This window comes from Lissotriton vulgaris, unplaced genomic scaffold (assembly GCF_964263255.1).
Source record: "Lissotriton vulgaris unplaced genomic scaffold, aLisVul1.2 SCAFFOLD_1773, whole genome shotgun sequence".
Classification (NCBI taxonomy): Eukaryota; Metazoa; Chordata; class Amphibia; order Caudata; family Salamandridae; genus Lissotriton; species Lissotriton vulgaris.
Window position 1 is genome coordinate 124,734 of NW_028254130.1, and position 24,808 is coordinate 149,541.

The 24,808-nt window shown below is 43.1% G+C and overlaps 1 protein-coding gene across 1 annotated transcript in view; it reads left to right on the top strand.

The window, feature by feature from the left end:
• The window catches only part of LOC147660658 (E3 ubiquitin-protein ligase TRIM39-like), a 130,666-nt gene that overhangs the window by 99,404 nt on the left and 6,454 nt on the right, over positions 1-24,808 (top strand). Inside the window, exons 6-9 of the mRNA XM_086951554.1 lie at positions 1,631-1,651; positions 1,741-1,767; positions 14,503-14,523; positions 14,609-14,635. Of these exons, the coding sequence (XP_086807680.1) occupies positions 1,631-1,651; positions 1,741-1,767; positions 14,503-14,523; positions 14,609-14,635 (96 nt within the window). The remainder of the gene's footprint in view (positions 1-1,630; positions 1,652-1,740; positions 1,768-14,502; positions 14,524-14,608; positions 14,636-24,808) is intronic.

Genomic DNA, 24,808 nt, shown 5'->3' on the forward strand with positions numbered 1-24,808 from the left:
AAATGCAACATCCTGAGTAAAAGAGAGTCATTAACAACGCACTTGTTCCAAAACGCAGACAGTCACCAATTACCTTGGTTTCAAAGGCACATTCTCCATTAGTAGTGACTTGTTGCACCATGTACGTTGGTTCAAACCAGCTCTGATGTTGAATTTCTGTTGATAGAAAACTAAGACGCTGAGATGACATGACAGCACGACTAGACTAGGGCTGCCTGGTGTGTTTGGCACTGGTGGGGCTACTTTTCGTGCTTGTAGAGGTTCCTTCTTCTTTTGCTTTAAGATGCTTGTTCCACTTTCATTACAGGATACTCCCAACTCTTGTTAAGTTATGCGCAGGAAAGTCTCCTCCAGATCGTCACCATAAAATATGTAGTATCTAAGTCCATACATACATATAATAATGTAGCCGAGGCAGATGTGGTTGAGTTATGTAGAAGGTTTATACAGCCATAGGTAGGATAACAGGAAGTATAACTCTGGAACAAGCAGCCCCACCAGGAGCAGCCTCCCAGCTACTCAGCCCATTCTCAACTGCCAACCCTCATACCAGTCACCCATGTCAATCACACCCACATTCTAACCTGGAACACTCACACTGGCTGAGTAGCTAGATGCAGAGAAGTACAGGAACATAAATACTAAACCGAGAATACTACACAGTGCTTGTTTCGTAATCTGACTCCAAAAACTGTGCTCTTCATTGCAATCATATTCTGACTCCAAAAACTGTATGCCTCATTGCAATCACTTCAGCTCATTGGCTGAGTGAGCTGCAGACACTGTTGTTGCAACTTCCCTACAACAGCCTTTCTGCAGACAAACTGGTGCTCAGGACTTGGGGGGCCTTCTTAGCAAAAGTCATGACTTCTTTTCACGTAGGGCAATCCATCACTCTCCATCAGTTGGACTCTAAAAGAGCTTTTAAACTTGTTTGTACCAAGGACTAGTGGGTGGATACTCAGCTTATTGTGGATTTCAGTGGAGCAAACAAAGGAAAGGCTGTTCAGAAAATACCTCAATCAGGGTGAATTGCTCTTTGCCTTAAGATCTGCTGCGCACTGGCTAAGTCTGCTTCCATCAAGGCTAAGAATGCTCCAGCTGCTTTGGCATGTGTCCTTGACCTCAGCAAGGCTGTGACATGGGCATCGCTGCACATGTTCACAAAGCAATACTGCCTTGACAACCAGTACTGTCAGGTCGGGCTTTTTGCCTGTACAGTCATGCATGAAAGTCTGATTTGAATCCACCCCACAGACTCTCTGCTTTCGGGAGGTACTGCTTTGGTATCAATTCCAAAGGTGAGACATCTGTGAATAGAAGTATTCATCAGAAGAGCAAATTTAGAGTAATTTATAGCACTGTTAGAGAATTGCGAAGAAATATGCTCCCGGATCCAGTCTGGGGCATGGGCAAGATTAGAAAGGTAAAGAATCTGTGGTTAGATAGAGTTTCCACCAGAAAGAGCATTACCTTGTTCAGTTGCATCACTTCTGGGAAAATGAACAGAATGAGCATCTAAACACTTAAACTATAATAAACCTTACCTCAAAAGGTATAAGACATATTAAAAAGCTATATGATAAGTTGGGATCTAATCTAGCGTTTTGTGTCTTTTGTTTTTATACAGAAATGTTTCCTGCAGAATTGGGTAAGTTTAATACATGAAATGTTTTAATGTATCCTATTTACTCTTTGTTGTCTAATTTCACATACCCTCTTTTCTTTTCTTAATTTTAGAGAGCAGATACATCAAACCTGGTGAATGTGAGTAATATCCATATACTTGGAGATGTAGCACTTGCGAAGCCGCAAGTTACAGGGCTATAGAGGTTCTACTTGGGGGTTCAAAGGAGTAATGTGCTGTTGTTACCTAAACCTATTGAGCACCTATGAACTTGTGCTTTAGGACTCTTTTGTTTTTTCCAAGAGTTGTTCAGTTTGGGATTAATAAAGTGATGTGCTTGCTGGCAGAATGTTTAGTTATTTCGCCTAACGTTTGGTGTTTTCTCTTCAATAGTTTTTGAAATTTGGATCTCTTTGTCAATGAGCTACCAAAGGCAATGCACAGTTTTTGTTTTTAAAATCTAACTTTTTATGTTACATATCAGGGAATTCATAAAATTATAATAATGGAAAATAATTGAAACCTGGTATGGTAAATGGATAACTTTGTCAATAAATCCGGGCTACATCAGATGTTAGATTAAATCAATAGCAGACTGGTATGAGAAAAGATAAAAGAGTAGAGATTGGTTTGAGGACCTCTTAAAACCAGACAGAGCTGTCATATTGATTACTTAATTAAAGGAACATGGTTTGGGATTATAGGATTGGCAGATCAGTCAGCAGTCTCCAGCCCTGGGTTAATTTTTATTATGAACCTCAGGCAATAGTGTAACGAAAATACATCTAATAAATGAATATTGCTTTAACAATGACCACCGCCATAAAAAGATGTTTAAAAAAGAAAACTAGTACTACAGCCAACATTATGAAGAAGAGCTTTGAGACTCTTGGTGAGAGTAATCCTCCACCATGTGGTAAAAGCACACCATGCCCTTCACACTCTGTCTTGACCAAGCTTAGACAGCCTTCACGGAGGCAGTTGTGTCTGCAGAGGCCACAAGTCCGTGACAGAGACTGATGTGGTAAGGATGGGATCAAGACGCATCCTGAGAGAAGGTTTCAGAAAAGTTTCCAATGTTTTATTTAAAAGCAAGAAAGCCAGAAAAATATCTAAAAGCTATCCCATTCTCCCTCATTTAGAGTTGGGAGTCATAAGTGTCACTGACCAAGCTAATGGAAGGTAGTGGTGGAAGAAAGAGTCGCATATCAAGAACAACTTGTGTGGGTAATGAGGTGTTGATATAATTAAAAAAATAAGAAAAACTAATCTCAGTGCCACTCATAGTAAAAGAACACCCAACTACCTTGGGTGTAAATATCCGATTTAGTAACAAATGCTCCTTGTGTTTTAACGTTCAAACCTGATATACCCCGGTACTCCCAGCATTTAATGATTTATTATTGATCTAGTTTAACCAAGAATCCTGAAACAATTATGGGAACTCTAGACACAGGAAACACAGGCGTTCACTGATTTATGTCTTTCATTGCTTTTTCTTTTCAATATTTTCAATTATAAAACATGATGTACAAAGACTTCAACACTTCATCGAAGTGATATTTCCAAAATCCTAAACAATAAATATGTTTACAGTAAAGTAACAGTTCAATCTTTGACGAAGAAAAAACACAGCAGCCAACGTGTTTCGTCACATCTGTCACTTTTCAAGGATTGGAAAAGGGAGTATGGTGAGTCCCAAAAGAATGGAAACAAGTCAATAATTTAGGCGAACAGTCGTTTAGGGTAGTTCTGTAGATATCAGATAGACATGGCTTCCAGTTGGGTATCAGACGCTTATCATATAATATTGAAGATCAGTATAATAATAGTAAGAATACCATCAATTTAGTGGCAATCTGTTGGGTCAATATTCCTTGTATGAAGTAGGGAGGCAAAGCAGTTGATAGCAGTAAATAAGTTAAACTGGCTTCGGATGGATTGTGACATGTCCCTTTCTGTTCCCTAAGGCTAGCGCTTCTGTGGTCTGTATCGCCAATTATTAAATCATTAAATGCTGGGAGTGCCGGGATATAGCAGCTTTGAACATAAGTGCCAATGACTCTGCCGTTGGGAAAGCCTTCCTCAGGAGCACACACTGTTGGAGATGGCATCTGAAAATCACCGGAGACCTTCAAAGCCATATCAGCTCTCTGGGTTCTCCATATGAACCATTATGGTCCTGAACAAGAATTACGCCTCCCTGGTCATTCGTTTTTTTATTTCAGTGAAAAAGACTTCTGGTAAGGAAATGCCTCTTTTTGTATGTCGCCCCCATGTTTTTTGACTGATGCTGTTGGTTTTTTGACTCTGAGAGTGCACCGAGGCCTGCTAACCAGATCTCAGTGCCAGTGCCCTGGCCCTAAAGTGTATGTCGTATTGGCTGTACCCATTCGCAAATGGCTAACTTACCTACAGGTTCCTGGTAAATGGCTCCCTGGTACTCTGGGCAGGTAAGTTAGAGGGGTAACTCCAGGCTTGCATGACTGTTTGTGCCACCCTGGAGTTCCTCCAAGTAAGACACGTCTCCCAGTCCGCCACTGCAGACTAAGAGAGCAGTCCTGCACTGCTAGCCCAACTTTGCCATTGAAAGCAATATCAAAGCCGGCACTTCTCTTGTACATGTGTGTTAGTCACCCATCTGGCAGGCCTACCAAGTCCTAAAGGCAGGGTGCAATATATGCCACAGGCAGAACATGTATCTTACATGTTCTGACGGTAAAGCCCACAAAACTACACTTTTTAGTGTGGAAAGACTTGGTCGCCCAATTGGCAAGTACAGAGTACATGGGCATATGAAGGTATCAAACAACTCATTACATTAAGCCTGACTTGTATTGTAGTGTAGTTCCTTTATCCCTGATAGGCTCTGCGCATTTGAATATTATACACTATAGTTTTGACATAGGACTAAGGTCAGTATGTCTCTATCGAGTACATTAAACGTAATTACTTGTGTGTGCCAGCTAACTCGGAGGTCACTAGAAACTTTCTCGAATGAACAAGAAGGGATTAGTTTCTGACAACCGCATAAACATGACAACTTCGTTTCCCTTAGAGTCGGAACAATCTTAGAGTCGTGGAAACAATAGATAACCTTTTCACTTAGTCAATCGTGCATGCTTCGTTCTACAGAGTTGCACAGAAATAGAGAGACGGGCGTTTCAATAAAAAGGGTTTATTGAACAGTCTTATTTCTCATGCAAGAGATATGAACTGCTACAATCGTAAGACAGAATGCGTAGTATAATACGTACAGCATTTGTAGTAAGATAAAATAATACTGTAATAGCATGGTTTGTAACTATGACATATATTCATAAAAATACATACATAAATAACACAGGCTAAAATATTCATCTGGTGCTTCTAAAATAATCCTACCCCAGTGCACCTAACCTAAGTGTAGTACCAGGGAAGAAGTAGATGCTTAGTTATAGGCTAGTTTAGCTATAGTTGCCAAGAGTCCCTCTAGGCTCTAGTCTGCTCCATGAAAAGGGAGGTTCCCAGAATAGAGACGAATAAAGGTTTTTAAACTCTACAGGAAAAGCCCAAAAGGAACCAGTAGAATCATATCCATTGTACTCAAGGAGAACTATTTTGAATTTGACAAGATCACATATAAACAAGTACTGGGCATCAGCATGGGCGCTGCGTGTGCCCCCAATGTAGCTAATGCTTACATGGGGGTATTTGAAGAAAAGTTTATTTATAACGAGGTCGCCCCGTTCTCTGAGAACATTACCAACTATAATCGCTTCATTGATGACATCTTTTTTATTTGGCGAGGCCCACAGGAACAACTTAGCAAATTTATCCTTTGGATCAATTTATGTGACCCCCATCTTAAATTCAGTGCCAACACCAGTTCATTGCAGATCGAATTTCTTGATGTGTGGATTCAAGTTGTCAACAATTGCATTGAGGTTTCTCTTTATACAAAACCTATGGCCCGGAATACCCTTCTGTTGTATGACAGTTTTCATCCGCGTAGCCAGAGAAACAGAATCCCTTTCAGCAAGTTTCTCCGATTGCGCCGTAATTGCACAGATATGAGAAACTTCGAACTCCATCATACACAAATGAAAAAGAAATTCCTGAATAGGGGTAACCCTAATAGACTTATTAGGGACTCCTATAAAAGAGCCAAGTACTTCGATCGAGAGGCTCCACTGAGTCCAAAGGAAAAGAATGAGGATAAGAAACTAGTCATTGTGACCACCCATTCAAATTTTTATGAGAAATTGCGATATATCATCAACTCGCAATGGCATCTCCTCAACATGGACAAAACTGCTGAAAAACTGGACAAACCTATATTTGCGTTTCGTCGCAATAAAAACCTTAGGAATGCTCTAGTAAGGGCTTCACTGCCGGATAGCCCTACTGTTAGTCAGAGAAGTATTACTGGTACTAATCCCATCACCGGCAGCCACAAATGTGGCGGATGTCATGCCTGTGAGAGTGTTCACTCTATCTCGGAACTTAATTGGGGCAAAAAGAGAATTCCACTAAAAGAGATGACGAACTGTAGATCGAGTAATGTCATCTATCTTCTCCTCTGCCCATGCTCTAAGGCAGAGTTCTTCAATCTGTGGTTTGCGCCCCCCTGGGGGGGCGCGACACCATCCCAGGGGGGGCGCGCACTCCACACCAATTTTATCTTTGTTTCCTACGTCCGTCCGTCGCAAGCCTTCTTAGAGCCGGTATGGTTGGAGGGTGGAGGGAGGGGAAATCGACCTGTTCTTTTGTCTTGATAACTCTCCCAGGAGGGGGTTAATTCTTCGCTGACATGCTCGAGCTGCAGTGGGAGGCAAGGAGTCTCTACTGCTAAAACCGAAAGAAAAGAAACAGACACGCCAGTTTTAGCAGAGGAGACCCCTTGCCTCCCACTGCAGCTGAAGCATTTCAGCTGTATGAATTAACCCCCTCCTGGGAAAGTTATCTTCCCAGAAAGCAAACAAAGTTTCCGTAGAAGTTTTGGGAGGGGTTGGGAAAGAAGAGTGTTAGGCAGGAAGTGTGTGTGGGCCAAGAATGTGGGAGAGTAAGTTTGACAAGTCAAAGGATGAGTTTTGGGGCAGAAAAACAATAGGGATATGAAGCAGGAGTGAAAGTGAGAAGGCTGTTAGTGCAAGTAGTGATCTATTAGGGCTTGTATGAGAAGTAGGAGGTGTGAGCAAAGGTGTGTGGGGGAAGTGAATAGGTGGGATCTGTGAAGGCCATGTGTGAAAGGGAATTGTTGACATAGTTCACAGGAGTATTTACCGGTGTTCTGCATCAGCTTTGGCAGCGAGTGAGTGATCTGGCAAGAGGACAGTGGGAGTGAGTGTGAAGGATCTGGTATGAAAATGAGGGTGAGGAAAGTGTCTTATGATGGGACTCTGAATTATCTGTTAAGAGAACATTGAGTGAGCGATCTGATAAAACGGCAGTAGCAATCTGATAACCGGGCTGTGAGAGTAAGTGTGAGGATCCCAGTTAGAGGAAAGCGAGTTTGAGGGATTTTTATAAAACAGTGGGGAGAGTGAGTCGTCTGGTGAGACAGGGAGCGTGAGGAATCTGGCGAGTGGCTGGGAAGATGCGAGGGATCTGGTAAGAGGACAGTGAGAGCTACTGCAAGGGGTCTGTTATGAGGGCAGTGAATTCGAGTGATCTGCTATCTGGACATTTAAAGTTCGAGTTCTGGTGAGTGGACACGAGTGCTTATTGTGATGTCAAACTACTGTGATAAAGAGGGATCTGATTAGAGTACACTGGGTGAGAGATGCCAGAGTGAGAGATATGGGAGTTGTGACAAGAGACTAAGGGTATGTGTGTAACCTGCACACCACAATTTTTTAAGCCTATACTCAATCTCCTATTTGGCAAATTGGTGCAGACCTGCTCCCTGACTAACCCCTGTCAGGTTTCTAAAGTAACTGCACTTACAGACACAACTGTGTCTCATGCAGGAATGCACTGTTCAAACTTGCTCAGGTGCAACACATTTTGTAACTTTCATTCAAATCATGTATCAAAAAATGAATCAAAAGAAGTGTATACATATACAAATAAATCCTCATAAATTACACTTTTTCCAATGTCATTATAATAACAAGACCGCAACTAAACACACTGTGAAATTCATTGTTTACTATGATTTATAAGAGTACATGATTATTCGGGTCTTGCATATTTCAAACTTATTAGCAATTAATTCTCATTGCAAATATGGTTCAAATGTTCCTGACGAATATCTAGTTAATACGAAGACAAAACAGCAATTCCATCTGTGCTTGCGTTGATTCCCAATGCATTTCGATGCATCTGCATCTTCGTCAGGGGAATTACTGTGTGAATAAATAATAATGGTTTCAAAAATAGTAACCATTTATCCTGATGTAATCACATTCGAACATTTTTGTCATGAAACCTAAAAACACATTGTTCCTCTAAGGATAAAATACTCTACTGTATCCAAACTTACCAGCTGTCCAAGCAATAATGTAACTATTCCTACTGTGGTATTCCTTATACATGCCATTAAGTTCAAACTAGTGTAATCAACGAATATATTATGTGAGTACTAGAGTTACTGAACTGCAAAAATAATGAATTTTTACCACATCCGGTCTTTGAAGCCGAGAGGTTCCGCCGCCGTTTTTAACCTCCGGGGAGAACCATAGCCTTTTTTCAAGTAAGTACCTACTCAGAGGGTCGGCTCTATCACGCGACTTTTCTTGTTAATTCTACAGCTTCATTTACATGTTTGTCCTTATTTTAGGCTGTCTATCTTGCCATGCCGCCGTGAACATTTGTTCTCGAGCATCTTGCCATCCCCTTCATTGCCTTTGCCACCAAATTACCGTTCTGAGGTAAAAACATTTAAATATATTTCCTGGAAATTAGTGCATCACCTTTCATTTTAGTCGTAGGTGGTTGCCTCTTTTTGGAACCCCCTTCATCTAGTCCGTTCATGCTATTTTTTCATTGTTGTTGTTGGCATTCTGTTAAGATTTCCCCTTACACATCGGCCCCCTTTTCGATACTATTTGGTATTTGTCTCCATTTAGGGCTTACTCTATCGCCAGCTTGAGGTGCTACACTATTCCTTAGCCCATAGACTTCATTTGGAAGCTGCTATTCTCTGAACCGCGACTAAATGTTGATAATCCGGGAGACCTTCGAAACATATTTCTGGACTATTTCTTGAGGTACATTCTGTATATTCATCTTTCTCCATTGCCCCGCAGATTAGACAACTAGAGGCATGTATGGGGTTGCTGCCCACTCCATACTTTATTTAAGATTGTTGCCTTTTTGCGTTTTATACCCTCTTAGAACTTAGGTTTGGCTTTCTGATTGGTAATTTTTATTATTCCTTCCACCAGCGCTTTTACATTTTCATCAGTTTCATTTTCGTCTTACTTGAATCGGGGCCTTGACGGAACCTTGAGCGTTTTCTAGAGGGCTTAAACCAGTTGCCACTTGCCACCCATATCTCCATAGAGGGCTCTTCCGCAGACAGACTATAGGGTGCGCGTAAAGATGGTATTCTGTTGAGATTGTGGTGACATGCATCCGCTTGTACTCTCTTTGAGAAAGCTCTGTGATCTTCAAAAGCACTTTATCTTTTCACTCTGTTCTTTCTTTTATCTTTTAGGGGATCACGTTTTTTGAGCATGTTGGATTGTATGTTTTATATGTGGGATATAAGGTGCCTGTCCCATTCACACACACCTTTTTCAATAATCTAGGTGGCCTTCCTTTGGGATTGGTTTGTGGAATTGTACTCTGCTTTAACTCGTACGTTGCCCTGTTTTTAGGTTAATGTACTATATATTGTCTTATTTTATATTTCTTCTGCCCACAGATAAGTTTTGCCAGCCATGATTATAACTAGGACTCCTTCCCAGGATTGGGTTGTTGGATCTTGAGAGACCACGTTTATCCATATTACCTATATCTCGCGCCCTGATGAAGGAAGCTTGTACTGGCACTCTTCCGAAACGCGCGTCGGCGCTTTTCTTGAATGTTTTTGTTTGAATGTGTATGTGTGTATTGGTATGGGTATGAATTCTTGGTCTGATTGGACGAGTGAGTGAATTGTGTGACAACATTTTTTATGCTCTTTTGTGTCCTGTGGCTGCTTACATGTGTTTTTTACGATACTTTCAAACAAAATTATGATAAAGAAATGCATTGTGTATTAATGTATTTACTTGAACTGATATATTTTTCTACGTCAATAAAAAGAAATATTTGATATGATTCTACTGGTTCCTTTTGGGCTTTTCCTGTAGAGTTTAAAAATCTTTATTCCTCTCTATTCTGGGAACCCCCCTTTTCATGTTCTTCTTATAATTATCTCGCCCTGGCGAGTTGTTCCCCTCTTAGTACGTTTAGTTTTCAGGGCCCCTCTTATGTCTTTTCATTCTAGTCTGCTCCATACCTTAGAATGAGAGCAGTTGGAATCTCTTTCCCGGGTCTCGATCTCTAAAATCCCGCAAGGGGAGTCAGAAACACGGGAGCTGGATTCCCTGCGAGGAGGATTGCAGCATCTGGTCATTGCGTCAGTTGGGGACTTGACCTCCTTCGGGACTTGCGGTGGCGAGCCGCGTTGTGCAAGTATGTAGCCGAACCGCACCGTGCCTTGCCATATCAAGTGAAGGTATATTTATACTTTGAAGGTGTTTAGTAATGTCAGTATTGACGTTTAAGTCTGGCATGGAGAGAGGAGTTCGCCTAACGGCTAGGGCGCTCGACCTCTGACCTGGGGAACTGGGTTTGAGTCTCGGTAATGACGCTAAAACATCTTGTGATTCTGGGCAAATCACTTAATCTCCCCATGCCTAACAAAATAAATGTGTGTCCTCATGTAACGTAACTGGTGCTATGTAAAGTGCTCTGATACCCGATTCGGGTCAAGTTCAAGCTTTATAAAACTCTGCAAAAAAAAAAACCTGGGAAAGCCAAATGCCGCACTCTACAAGATGTAGTCACCAAGTGGGAGGGAACCTGGTAGCATATTGGCTAACAACTGCATTCAACCATGAGGACACTTTCTCAGCAAAAAGGGGGCACCCTTGGCACACAGACCTAACATCTCAACAAATTTGGAAGTAGGACTGCCCTGCTGCACTGAAGAACCAACAAAGATTGCACCTGGTGTCAAAGATTGCACCTGGTGTCTAGCGTAGTGAGGCGCTGTGCCTGCTGTGTCTTGCTCAAGGAGAAGCTGTCAAGCCAAGAGAAATCAATGGGCCAGCTGACTGGCCTCCTGTTTACAGCACAGGGACACAACAGCTGAAGAAGCCTGCTGGTGCCAGTTGGTAGCCCAACGTCTTGAAGTTGCTACCACCACCACCGCGCAGCACGAGGACTAAGACCTGACGCAGAGTTGCACCCGAGTTCACTGAGCCCGGGAGTGCTGTCTGAGAGTTGCTAGGACCCACAGAAGGCGAGTTATCGACCCAGGAAAGATTGGCCTGAGACCGTGAAACCAGGCGACTGGTTTTGCAGTGGCGACAAGACTTCGACCAGACCAAAGAGGACCTTGTGGAACATCAAACCTGCTACCAGAACCCCCTCACCATTTTTGTGGACTTAGGGAATCAATGGGGTTGCGTCCACTGCCTCATTATTTGCGTGCTTATATAGCGCTATGAATAAACTCCTGAAGGAGTATCTCCGCGCTTGTGACACCTGGAATAAAAACTTTAGAGAACGCCACAGGGAACATGATTTATGTCAGGAAGACTAATATGAGCCAAGGGAGATGTTAAGATGAGCTAAACAAGAAAGTTTTCAGACATTTTCTGAATTTGAGGTGATTCCTACATTGTTTTAGAGAAAGTGGGAGGGAGTTCCAAAAAGTAGGACCTACCACAGACGGGGCCCTGCCTCCTTGCCTAGATTTGGTTATTTTAGGAATGTTTAGCAGGAGCTGCTCGCCAGATCTAAGGGTACGGGTAGGAGCATATGGAACAAATTTAGTAGCCAGATACTCTGGTCCCAATTCATTAAGGCCTTTATGAATAATACAGCAGGTCTTAAACTTTACTCGCTGCCGTATAGGCAACAAGTGTAGTTTTTGCAGTAGAGGTCTAGAAGGAGACCTAGGAGGTGCATTAAGCACCAACCTCGCTGCTGTATTTTGTACCACCTGTAGGCGGTTAAGAACCTCTTCATTAGCTCCTGCCAGGAGACCGTTACAATAATCAAGACGGCTGATAACCAGAGCCTGAACTAAGGTTTTCCTATAAGAGTCAGGGAGGAAAGGAAAGATCCTACGGAGGAGACCTATTACGTGGAAACATGTTCCAACAGTAATGGTGACATGATGTTTCATGGTCAACTCCGGTTCCAATCTGACTCCCAGATTCTTGATTATTGTTTTGGGCTCAGGAACTGGGCCCAAATCAAGAGGCCACCAATCAGGAGACCATTGGACCTTTACATCACCGAAAAGCATCACCTCCGTTTTTCCAACGTTGCATTGAAGGAAATTGGAGGACATCCACCTAGCAACTGCCTTCATCCCATCGGAGAAAGATTGTATTATCTCCGGTGTAAGATGTTTAAAAGGGAAAAGCAGCTGCATATCGTCAGCATATGACACTGGGTGGAATCCAAAAGCTCTGGTTACATCTGCCAAGGGGGCCACATAGGTGTTAAACAAGGTCGGGCTCAGACATGAACCCTGCGGGACCCCCTTGGTGATGTTAACCTCATCTGACCTAAACTCACCCATGGTGACAGATTGGGTGCGGTTGGAGAGAAAGCTTCTGATCCATTCCAGTGCAGTACCACCGATTCCACTCTCAGACAGGCGTTCGATAAGGATGTTATGAGAAATGGTATCGAACGCTGCCGATAAATCTAGCAGCACCAGGACCACAGAGTAACCTTTGTCCTGGTACAGCCGAAGATCGTCTGTTATCGACAGCAAGGCCGTTTCAGTACTATATTTTGGCCTAAAGCCTGACTGTGAAGGATCGAGGCTGCCAGATAGTTCCAGATAGGTGGATAGATGTTTATTACAATGCTTTTCGATGATTTTCCCTAAGAATGGTAAAAGGGAAATAGGTCTAAGGTTTGACAAATTGGTCCAAGGAATTGAAGAATTCTTCCTGATAGGTCTGACAAGAGCTTTTTTCCAACATTGTGGGACTACTCCAGATGTTAGTGAGAGGTTTACAAGCCTCTGAACGTCAGGGCCCAGAGTGCTCCCTAATGGACCCATAAGTCTGGCTGGAAGCAGGTCTGCCGGGCTTCCGCTTTTAATATCCATGAGTAGTCTTTGGACCTCACTCAGTGATATTTCTGGAAAATCATTAAAGGAATGAGACTTTGTAGCTTTAGTAGATGACATGTGCATCGTCAGCATCCTTCATCCCTTGCATCAGGACTACTCCCTAGGAATCCATTGCAATGCGAATAAAGTGTCTGGAACTGCTCCAGGACTGCCTCTTCTGTGAAGGTAATTGTTTCTAAGGACCTTGCTGGTCCCCTGACTAGCTCATTGCAAGAGTTGGTTGCCCCAGGTGCTTCTACCCGACCGCTAAGACACCTAACCAAGTTTTCTTGGAAAACGTTTCTAAGTGTCAAATTCATCAAATTTGCCAAGGCTTGTTTGCAGTTGAGTGAAATTATTTGATTTATTATTTCTTGTAAAATCCATATCTCCAGAACCCTCCGATGGGTCTTTTTCTTTCGCTAGTGTCTAAATTCTTATAAAAATACAGTCTCTTTGTATAAATTGTTGTTGGATTTATTAAGTGTTGTGTTGATCTCTTCAATTGTTTTGTTGCTGTACAAATTCTATACACTTATTCCTCTGTGTAAGCCTGACTGCTCAGTGCCACAACTACCCAGGGTTGAGCTGAGGGTTTAACAAATGTAACTTTAGATTCTGAAAGGGTATGGTAAGTGCATTACATGGTGAGGCTGCACAACCACACCATATAATACACCCCATTCCCTCAAACACCCCCCTTTGAGATTTATTTGTGGAGGGTAAGAGTGCCGACATGCCAAGGCTGCATGGCTGACCTGCAATCACTTCCATGCTTCCCTGCTTAGCTGAAGATTTACTGCTTTTGGTTTAGTTCTTATATTCACTTGTCAAAGCCCAAGGAGGCGATGTGGAACAGTTTTGTGGGGAAAGTTAGAAAATATGTGGAGGAATCAATGCCAGAGAAAAGGACAAAGAGGAGCTTGAATTATAAAGCAATAGGAGAGGGGACAATCTACCTGGAAATCCGACAAAGAAGCTGGTCAGAAAAAACTCAAGTGAGACAAGAGGCCTCCATTTTAGATAATTTGTCTTCTTAAAGTGTAGAAATGATTCTGACCTGTTAGTATGAGACAAAACTTCTCTCACAGTTATCTGATCAGTAACAAGAGTTGTGAAACTGATAGCCTAACATGGAATATCATCCTATAACCAGAAACAGTTGGATTAGTCATCGCAAGAGAAAATATGGAAATCACATTATTTACAAACGAATAGCATAAGTGGATATTAACCTGTCTGCCCCACAAATACAGTATTGAGTTCCAGAATATTGTATCTGATTCTTGTTGTACCTACTTCTCACCCTGTACTGTGAAGTTTGGAGTTGCAATAACGTCCGGGATGCGTCTTCCCCCTGGAAATAATCTGGTACATCACCCCTGGATGCTCACTGCTCAGGTAATGGGTTGATGGGGTGGAAAGAACAAAGAAACGAGGAATGAGGGGTACATAAAGTACTAGGATGAATGGAACAGATGGAGGAAAGGTTGGGATTAGGTGGGGGTAGAAGATTGTTTCAATTAATACGAAGACAACTAAGAATGGACTGATATGATTTGAGATCTAATGTATGAATTCTTTTTCTTTTTTTTAACAGCCAGTTTTCCTACAGAACGGGGTAAGTTTAATAAATGGTTTAGGGTAGCCTACTTCTTGGTGTTCGATTTGATTTTACATTTCCTCCATGTTCTTCTTACTTTCAGAGTGGACGTACATTAAAACCTGGGCAAGTGAGTAAAAATCTTTTACATTGACAGTCACAACCTCTTAACCCTGAATGGAGGCTTTGAGGAATTGAGAGCCGAAGGAAGGGCTGTGACAATGTAGACAATGCACATGCAGCCATGATAGAGTGTATAAATCATATGGGGGCAAAGAAAGTTGAAAGCAAGTGTTAAATCTCGTTTGACACTGTCACAGGGAGTTGACATAACTGGTGTGGGGCATATTACCTAACATGCCCCAGGAGGGCAATAGGCGTCTGTACAAGCTTTCTGCGCACCCAGGGGACTTTGGTATTACAGAAGCGATCGCTGATGCCTTTGCGGCAATTTCTATAATACAAATAGCACCAGCACATATATGGAACCTGCAATATCCTATGTGCCATGCCTATATTTGCATGGGGGTGTGGCCCCATGCAAATGACGGAAATACGTTTCCTCTATCTATGCACCAGATTATGAATGCTTGAATAGAGGTCGTTAGAAGGTGAACTGACTGTGCACCACCTCTTTGTGGCACGCAGTCAGTGCGCCCACCCCCCTCCGAAAACTAACAATACATGTGGTAGAGGCTTCTCATGAACCCCTCCAGTCATCCCCCTGTAGGTGTGTGCAATCACTAACTGTAACAGCCAGAAAAGAGACCTCTGGCCCGCCTTTGAAATGTAGGCCCAGAGCTGCAATGGCCCCTCTAAGAGCCTCACTCAACGCTGCAGCAAGACTTTCATCATAAAATCTTTATTTCGGTTGATATACCATAAAAGATACAAACACATACATCTTTGACAGTGGTTTTCGAAATAAAAGTAAAAGAAATATTCCTTGCATCGTCTCCAAGGATCAAGCAGCCAGACTTATCACAGGCTCCAAAAGAAGCTCACACATATCTCCTGACCTAAAATCTCTTAATTGGCTACGTTTTGAAGCTAGAATACATCTGAAAATAGCATGTATGACGCATAAAGCCATTCACCATAATGCACCTAGCTATTTGGTACAGAAACTAGCGCCCTCATGTTGGGCTAGAGCCTCAAGAAGTGCTAAAACCCTTCTACTGACACCGTGAAAATTCAACAAGAAGAAAACATATACCCTAACCTTTTCAGGGATGTCCCCCTGAGTATGGAATGCACTACCCCAGAAACCAGACTTAATCCTTATATGGCATCTTTCAAAAAAGAAGTGAAATTGCTTCTCATGGCTAAATTCACTTGAGCATGGACTACGGTAATATTGCTACATAACATTTCTTCTTCACAGATCCTTTTAATCTATTTTGGCCAGTCAGGTCTCCTGGATACTGTAACTATATTTTTCTTGTTATGCATTGAATGTTTTGTTATGCACCTAATACTCGTGTATCTATCTATGATAGCAGGTTTTTTAACATCAAGGACCAGCATTGAACCCTATGGTATTTTCTTTGTATTAAAGTAACAATATCACCTACCCTGTAAAGCTCTCTGATACCTGCAAGGGTCTGGTTTTGCGCTATATAAAAGTTTAAAAATAAAATAAAAATAAATAGGCCGCATGCCACCCACAAAGTGAATCAAGGAGTGGCTACTACAAATAGCCGGTCCACGTTTCACAAATGTGCTACCCTAAGTCTGCCATGAATTTGTGTGTGTCCTAGGGCAGCATATTATATGTAACAGGCGTACTATCCCTGTTTGCCCTCAGCGCATCTTGTTTAATGATGCATCAAGGCCCAAGCAGGGACAGTGGGACCTTTACATAATGCTGCCTTCGTGTTCTCTATAAAACTAGAGAGGGAATAACAGGAATTGTAGGATTGTTTCATGTACTCCCTAAATAAACCTGAATATACAAAAGTGGAACAATCCTGGATTGCAGTATTTATAGTGCCGATATCAAAAGTATTTGCCTGTCAGTGGAATCCACAGGACGATGAACCCTCAGAGTAATGTGAGATATGCATACCGTCAACTAGGCGCCCCTATCATACATATTTACTGATGTGGTGGAATTAATGGAAAACAAAAACTGAGAAACTGCATTGGTGGCAACTAAATCATGGAAAACCAATTTTAAGGAAAGACCATTTTAAGGAAATCCAAAATTATGTTCATTAGGTTGGAGTTTATGACTACTGTGGGATTTTGGGTTTCAGTGATTGGAATGCTTAGGGTGATGAGGGGCTTTAGAGGTCAGCAATACTTGAAGTTCGGGCATAGGGTTCATGGATTGATTGAGTGTTGGGGTGATGAGGGATTTTTAGGGTTCACCGATGAGTGGTATTTAGGTATGTGAGGTGTTGTTAGGTAATGAGGGGTTTAGGGCTCATGGATGGGAAGAGGGTCGATTATGGGTAGAGGCTGAGGTGGTGAAGAGTTCTTGGGGTTTGGATGGGGTGGAGTTTAGGCTAGTGAGGGACTTAAGGATGATGATATTTATAATAATAGGAAGTACAATATTTCTATAATTTCATATATTGTTGTCTGGAGCACACCATATAAATTCAATGCCACATAAAATTACAATGATATTCAGACTTATTACAATACATCTTACAAATCTTCCACATTAATTATACATACACAGCACAATTTTTAAATACAACAAAGACATTTTATTTCTTCAATACATGGCAAGAATGGAGTTGGACAATGTGCCGATATATTAGATGCAGCTCAAATATAAGAAATACATAGAACTTATGAAAGTATTTAATATATGTGCAATATGAACAAACAGGTTGTTTTATGTCCAGTCTGAGCAAGCAGCCAACACATATTTTATCTACTAGACTTCCTCAGGGCTTTTCAAATATAAAGTAAAGGCTGGAACTGGAGCGACTGGAATATGGTGTAAGAACTAATTGACATTGTGTAGTTGTTCCTTGTTCACTATAATAACATGGCACAAGAAACTACCATTTACAATTTTAAATTCCACATGGCCAACCAAAGATGCTATTTCAGTCGCAAGAACCAAAGGGGCTAATGTTGTTGCAGATGTCAGAATCCACATCCGAACACTCCGTATTGCAAGTATTGGTTTCCCTCGGTCTTGTCCCCTCACCCATTAGGGAGACTAGCAGGCCTTGGCCCCCTAGTCTTGGTCACAGACAAAGTCTTGCAGAGCTTCCCCTCCTCTTGCAGCCCATCTGGCTACGTGACAGATGACCGGTTTTGGGGTCTCAAATCCCCATTATAATCTATTTCCAGACACCAATTGCGATTTAGGGTCTGGGTCTTTGACGTTTATGCTTCTTTTGGCGTGTACACTTTTATCTCTCTTATTCCTCTTAAAAGGTTGCTTATAACAACAGGAGAGGCCCTGAAGCTGATAGTCCCACAACACAGGCCATGGGAGTTCCTAGAGTTCACACCTGGATGTCAGTCACAGGGATAGGTGCATCAAAAGGTTAATCCTGGGCTCCTAGCCCTCCTCTTTATGGTTCCCTTATCAGTCCCATTTCCTCCCTGAGATATGTCCAGGCCCTTTACTTGTGATCTATCACTGAATCAAAGAGCACCCTTTAAAATGTAGAGGAGGGAGTGTATCTCTCCCTTCCCCAGTTTGCCCCACCCAGCTCACAAGAATGCAGCAATAAACAAATCTATTTGGGGATATTCCTCTACTCCTTATGTCTTCACCTGGCAGGCTTGAGCCTCCCAATATGAAACCCAGGATCCTACATGTAATGTAATATTACCGGCACACTTGCACTCAGTGTATACGCATATCATATGCACTATTAAGTACTGTTACCTTCATGCATTGTGCCATCACAGACACACACACATTCAACCCACACCTTCATTCTGTGTGCACTGCTTAGTACTGTAGCCTTTCTGTGTTGTGCGATGGTGTGTTACTTACAAACACACTGACAGGACCCACATTCTCCATGCATGCACTGCACTACACTTCACCCTTCATGCATTTTATTTCTCGGAAGCACACATACACCCAGCACATGCTTTCACTGCACACACACTGCACAGCACTACATCTCATGTAAATTCCTCTCCAGCATACATTCACCCAGTACACACACTCACCATGCATTCACTTAACTGCACTGCTCTATACTTGTACTGTACCCTTCCGAGGTACACATATATCCAGCTCAGTGACACCACACATGTGCTGTGCAGCTTTCTACATCTACCTAATGTAGGCCAGTGGAACCTTAAAAGAGGTGAGTGAGGCTGTAATCCTCACTCAAGTGACACAGGGTAATAAGAACCTGATCACTCCTACTGATCACTAGAGGGTATGCTGCCACCACCAAGCCCGTACTGCTTAACTACTGGTGAAAGCAGTACCATTCCATCACTACGAATGTAGTGCTTTGGGCACCCCTCCCGGTTCAACAAGACCACAGTCCTTGAGACAGGTCTATGTCATGGTGCACACGTATGATCCATGTTTGCCTATGACAACAAAATTCAGCATTATGGATCCAGACAACAGTACTCAGGCCAGGGGTACAGGTCCATTACCATGCAGAGGACTTTTCAGTCCTAACACATGGGGTCAGTATTTTATCTTTCTCAAGATCCTTTGGCTTGCATGCGACTTTGTAATTATTCATAATAGTTTGTAACTAGTTTGTTCTGACATTTTTGGATGACAGTTGGTCAGAGCGGGCTGAACTGATTTGGAATAGTGGGTTAGTGCACACAGCCTTACCAGCGTACGACACTTAATATTTCTGTTTTGATTAGCTAAAATTGTATTATTTTTCTCATCTGCACATTCAATGTAGTCCTATGGGAAGGATTCCTATGTAAACCCTCAAATTTGTGGGTGAGTCTGAATCTTTCGGGTTCTACTTGGGAGGCTGCCCATTTCTTTATTGATTTTGCTGCTCATTTGGGACTTAGGTTTTTCTCTTGATTTTGTCACTTTTCTGTCCTGATAGCCTTTGTGGCAATGATCTCATGCACCTACGTTTTAATTATCCTCTTCATGTTTGTAATAAACCCTCTGAATTCTTCATTATGCCCTTGAACTCACTTATTGAGTCTGTCCTCCCCTAATTGACTGTTTTTTTTAGATGCTGATTGGTCCCTTCTCTTGGGACACATTGCTTCATGAAATTGAGGTTTAACACCATCCGAATCCTCCAACCCATGGTCGTACTGCTGAGGTATTTTTTTAGGGTGTAGAATTTTTGGGGTACCATGCACCCACACAATCTTCATCACAATAACGTGGTTCTCCCCCACATTCTCAGTGTCCTTATCTCAGGCTAAAGCATACACTGTGTGGACCGTGCACATAAGAAGAAAGGAGGCCTTTCTGTCATCACAACTCCTCCTGGTCCTGCACTGTAGGTAAACAAGTAATACTTAACTCCATGAAGCTGATGACGTGCATGATGACATGCTATTTCCATCTTCCTGACATGACACTTCCTTCTCTTTGCAACAACAAAAAGGTGATGGATGGAATACTTGAATTAATCTCAGCTACTTGAAATCGCTCAGGCCGCATCCCAATCCATCGTTTTTCACCCACCATGCTACCTCCTTGTGGACCAAGCCATATGCAAATCAGTCTTGACCCTGCTCCAATAGGAACAGTACAGCCCTAAGTGCCAAGCCAGGTCCTCCCTGAGGTGGAATACAAGTAACCTAGAACCGGTTTCGTCCTGATAAGGGATCATCAGCCATGTATAGCTTGATTCCAGTTGCACAGTGAGTGCAGAATCCACGTCTGGGCATACCCATCACACTTAAAGCTTCATCTGCAACAACAACAAGGTGATGGATGGAATGCTTGAATTAATCCAGCCACTGCCAGTCGCCAGGGGTGTGGTAGATACGTACGTAGATGTAGATGTAGAGGTATGGGCTTGCTTCGGGCTGCAGACCTTGAGTATCCGGACTTGTTTAAAGACATATCGAAATGAAGCTGAAAAATCTTGTTTCATTCTATTCTGTTGCTTATGGTGCCAGGCACATCTAAAGAAAAGCTCAGATCGTATCAGGGCGAAACCGGTCTTAGGTTACTTGCATTCCTGTTCACAGATCCCATTGGTGATCCCATGTGACCCTGCTCAAGGTGTATGATGTATTGGTTACACCACTAGCTATGATATGTATGAATGATGAATTAATAGCTGTGTTATTCTTTTTAGGTTCTTGCATTATAGTGTAAAAAATGTAATGGACTGTTCTTTATGGCACTGTTTTTTTAAATCAAATTTTGTAAAAGAAGATATACATTCATTAACTTTGCACTCTTTTGAGAGAATGTTTTAGCCCCTCTTTAAGAAAAAAAACTAAAAGGATAGTTTCTTCTCTGTCTACTGATTGAAGAAAGAAAAACGCTTGGTGCTACTGAAAGGATAGGGAAACAACACCCATCAGAGTTTACACTGCGCAAAATATGTTAGAATAAACAACGAAAAAGCACAGTAGACCTTTAAGGGTCGCACTTGTGTATAGTTTTCTATTTTATACTACAGTGCAATCTCTTGCGCTTAACTCTGCGTGACTGCACTGCTTAGAAGCACTAACCAACGAAATCACAAAACAATAATGCAAAATGAGCGCAGACAATCTCAGAATGCTGATATCCTTTGAGTAGAGAAAATTCAATTAAAAATGAAATGTCATTTGGTTCATTCATGGAATGTTCTCCAAATATCACCAATAACACCCACCATTGTATGAAGGAGTTATGTGTTCTTTTCTAAGTCCATTTTTATTGATTTCCAATAAAGATACATGTCAGCCCAGCCAACTTAGGCTTAGAAGAATTTCCCACGTTTTGGATCAGAGTCATAAATAGTGAAGGTTCCACGTAGGGTGAGATACATAAATTATCAAATAGTGATTATTTACCGACCAGTCCTGTTAAGCATGGAGGTACTTGGCGTATGGAAATACCTATCCTCATGAAGTCCTTTTGGACTAAACTCATTGGCCGGGCTGACATGCAAATTTAATGGAAATCAATAAAACTGAGATTAATTTTCTCTACTCAAAGGATATGACCATTCTGAGATTGTCTGCGCTCCTTTTGCATTGTTGCGAAAAATATGTCTTAACATATAAAAAATCATATTAGCTCTTTCATCAAGTCCCAAATTGATTGAAATCTACCACTCCTCGTCCTTTTTTCTGAATCAGAGGAGAAATCAAAGATTGTGCTCAAATTTTCCAGCAGAAAAGTGTCACTTCCTTCTCACAAACATCATCTTTCACAGAACCTTCCCATCTAACTAGTTGTCTTTGAATGGGGTAGAACCAACATCATCTCAAATTCAAACCATCAGCTGATCCCTTTTGAGGGATACTTGTAAAAGACGTAAGTAAACATCTGGACTCTCTCTGAACCGTTCCAGACTGAAGCTCAATTGAAAAATCCTTCTGTAGACACAGAGTATCTAAATAATTGTATCCAGTGTTGTGACTTCAATTGATACTGAAGCCCGGGAAGGTTGCATGGCCACCCTACAAAGTTATTTCTTATTTGGAATGAACCTGCTGGATGAGTTACCCTCTGACTTCTGACCCGATTACAGTATTGAAACTCCTGCTACAGCAAGTTGATAATGCTTTCCGTATATTTCGATGGTTGCTTGTGTATATTGGTCCTCTTAGATTTAGCTGCGCCTTTGGTATGGCCATTCATAAGGCTTTGCTTTACTTGGACACTAAAAGATTATAAATGTCTATATAGTACTGTCTTGAGTTTTTCTGCTATTCTTGGATAAATCCCTCACAGCACATAAGGTGGGAGCCTCTTTTCTGGTCCATGTTTCTCTCACAAAGTGTTTCATTGTTTACATTGCCTTGCATATCATGCCATTAATTATATTTAAAGACCTTCTCACTTTCTTGAGCATTTCAGAAAATAAGCTGTGGATGGCTCTCAAAAATCATCAAATCTAAACCTACAAATAAATGTATACTTGCGAGTCTCTTACTCGACTCGCCTCGTTCAGCGAAGCTTCCTTTCCAAACATGCCTTGGCTACCTCTCCAACTTGGTTTGTAAAATCCACATCTTTTGATGTATAAGTACCTTGGCTCATTCCTGCAAGATTTTATGGTCACTATTTCTGGATGAGCGATAATGGGACATCTACCAAACACTGTTGGACAGCCTTTCACACTCCCTGCATCATTTACGGGTCAAGAGATGGTTTTCCTGATGACAGAACCACCACCTGCTCTACCACTGGGAAACCTCTGGTGTACATGTCAGAAGTATTACCTGGAGCTTTCACACACTACTCTCCCTAATAGGCAAATATAGGTGATCGACACATTTTTGTGGTTTCTGTGTAAGTTAGGCTCTTGGCTGTGTGCCTGTGTGTAAGATGCTGATACCGTGTGACACATGGTGGCACTATGTATGTTGGTAGATCTGGATTTAATGATGTCAGTGGGAGGGCTGTCCTTACATGCACACATAAAGAGCCGCTTTTGCTGACCGGAGTGTTGCAGATGGCCGGGCTTGGCTCCGCTGTGTGTTCGTGGCCGGGCTTGGCTCCGCCGACCTCCTGTCCCTCGTTGTGGTGCCTGAGGGCCGGGCTAAGCTTCGCTCGTGGCCTGGCCGGGCTTGGCTCCGCCGGGCCGCAATAAACTACAAACCCCAGCAGCCCCTCGCGGCAAGGACGCCGTGCACGCAAAATAGGAAGCGCCTGGAGGCGCATAAAGGATCCCTTGCGAGTGAGACCAGGGGGAGCTGCTTTTGCTGACCGGAATGTTGCAGACCGTCGGGCTTGGCTCCGCTGTGTGTTCGTGATCGGGCTTGGCTCCGCCGACCTCCTGTCCCTCATTGTGGTGCCTGAGGGCCGGGCTAAGCTCCGCTCGTGGCCTGGCCGGGCTTGGCTCCGCCGAGCCGCAATAAACTTCAAACCCCAGCAGCCCCTCGCGGCAAGGACGCCGCGCACGCAAAACAGGAAGCGTCTGGAGGCGCATAAAGGATCCCTTGCGAGTGAGACCAGGGGGAGCCGCTTTTGCTGACCGGAGTGTTGCAGACGGCCGGGCTTGGCTCCGCTGTGTGTTATCGGCCGGGCTTGGCTCCGCCGACCTCCTGTCCTTCGTTGTGGTGCCTGAGGTCCGGGCTAAGCTCCGCTCGTGGCCTGGCCGGGCTTGGCTCCGCCGGGCCGCAATAAACTACAAACCCCAGCAGCCCCTCGCGGCAAGGACGCCGCGCACGCAAAACAGGAAGCGCCTGAAGGTGCATAAAGGATCCCTTGCGAGTGAGACCAGGGGGAGCCGCCTTTGCTGACTGGAGTGTTGCAGACGGCCGGCTTGGCTCCGCTGTGTGTTCGTGGCCGGGCTTGGCTCCGCCGACCTCCTGTCCCTCGTTGTGGTGCCTGAAGGCCGGGCTAAGCTCCGCTCGTGGCCTGGCCGGGCTTGGCTCCGCCGGGCCGCAATAAACTACAAACCCCAGCAGCCCCTCGCGGCAAGGACGCAGCGCACGCAAAACAGAAAGCGCCTGGAGGCGCATAAAGGAACCCTTGCTTCCTCGTCCCGCGGGACGCGCGCGGGCGCGCCCGGGAGAAGCCGGGGACAAGGGCGGGGCCGTCTGAGGCCAAAAGAGGCCGGGCTGGGCCATGGACTTTGGTTCTTTCTCCCTGCTTTCAGGACTAATTGTAAGAAATATTTTCTGTTTTTTAACCGTTTCTTGTTTCTTGGCTTCCTTCATCTATATAGATATCTATATTCACTGGGTGAGATATGATTAAACATCCTTATCTGTGTATATCATCTTTGGTTCTGACATGTCAAAGCTTAGAGCAACAAAACCAGCTGTCGCTAATGATATAAGGACTATGGATAACTATCTTGTTAAGGTAGTTAATAAAATAAACAAAGAAAGGCAATTATCAATAAATAGGGCAAGCCCAGATAAGACAAGGTTGAGTTCGCCTACTACTCCGCTGCCCCATTCAGATAGTTGCTTGGATGACCCTAACGTCACTATCACCAGTGATGTATCCATCACGGTGACACCAGATGAGCGGGTAATTATAACTGATTCTATCCCCAGTCAGAGCCCGACACCCTCCCCAAGGCCCTCACCAACCCATTCGGAGAATGGTGCGGGCATGTAGGAAGATCCCTGTTAAAAGGGTGGTGGGCAGGAAGTCAAAAAAGGCAGGTACCACATCAACCGCATCAAACAGCGGGGGAAGTACATCAGAACCCATAAGTAACGCTGAGGCCAATATTTTGCA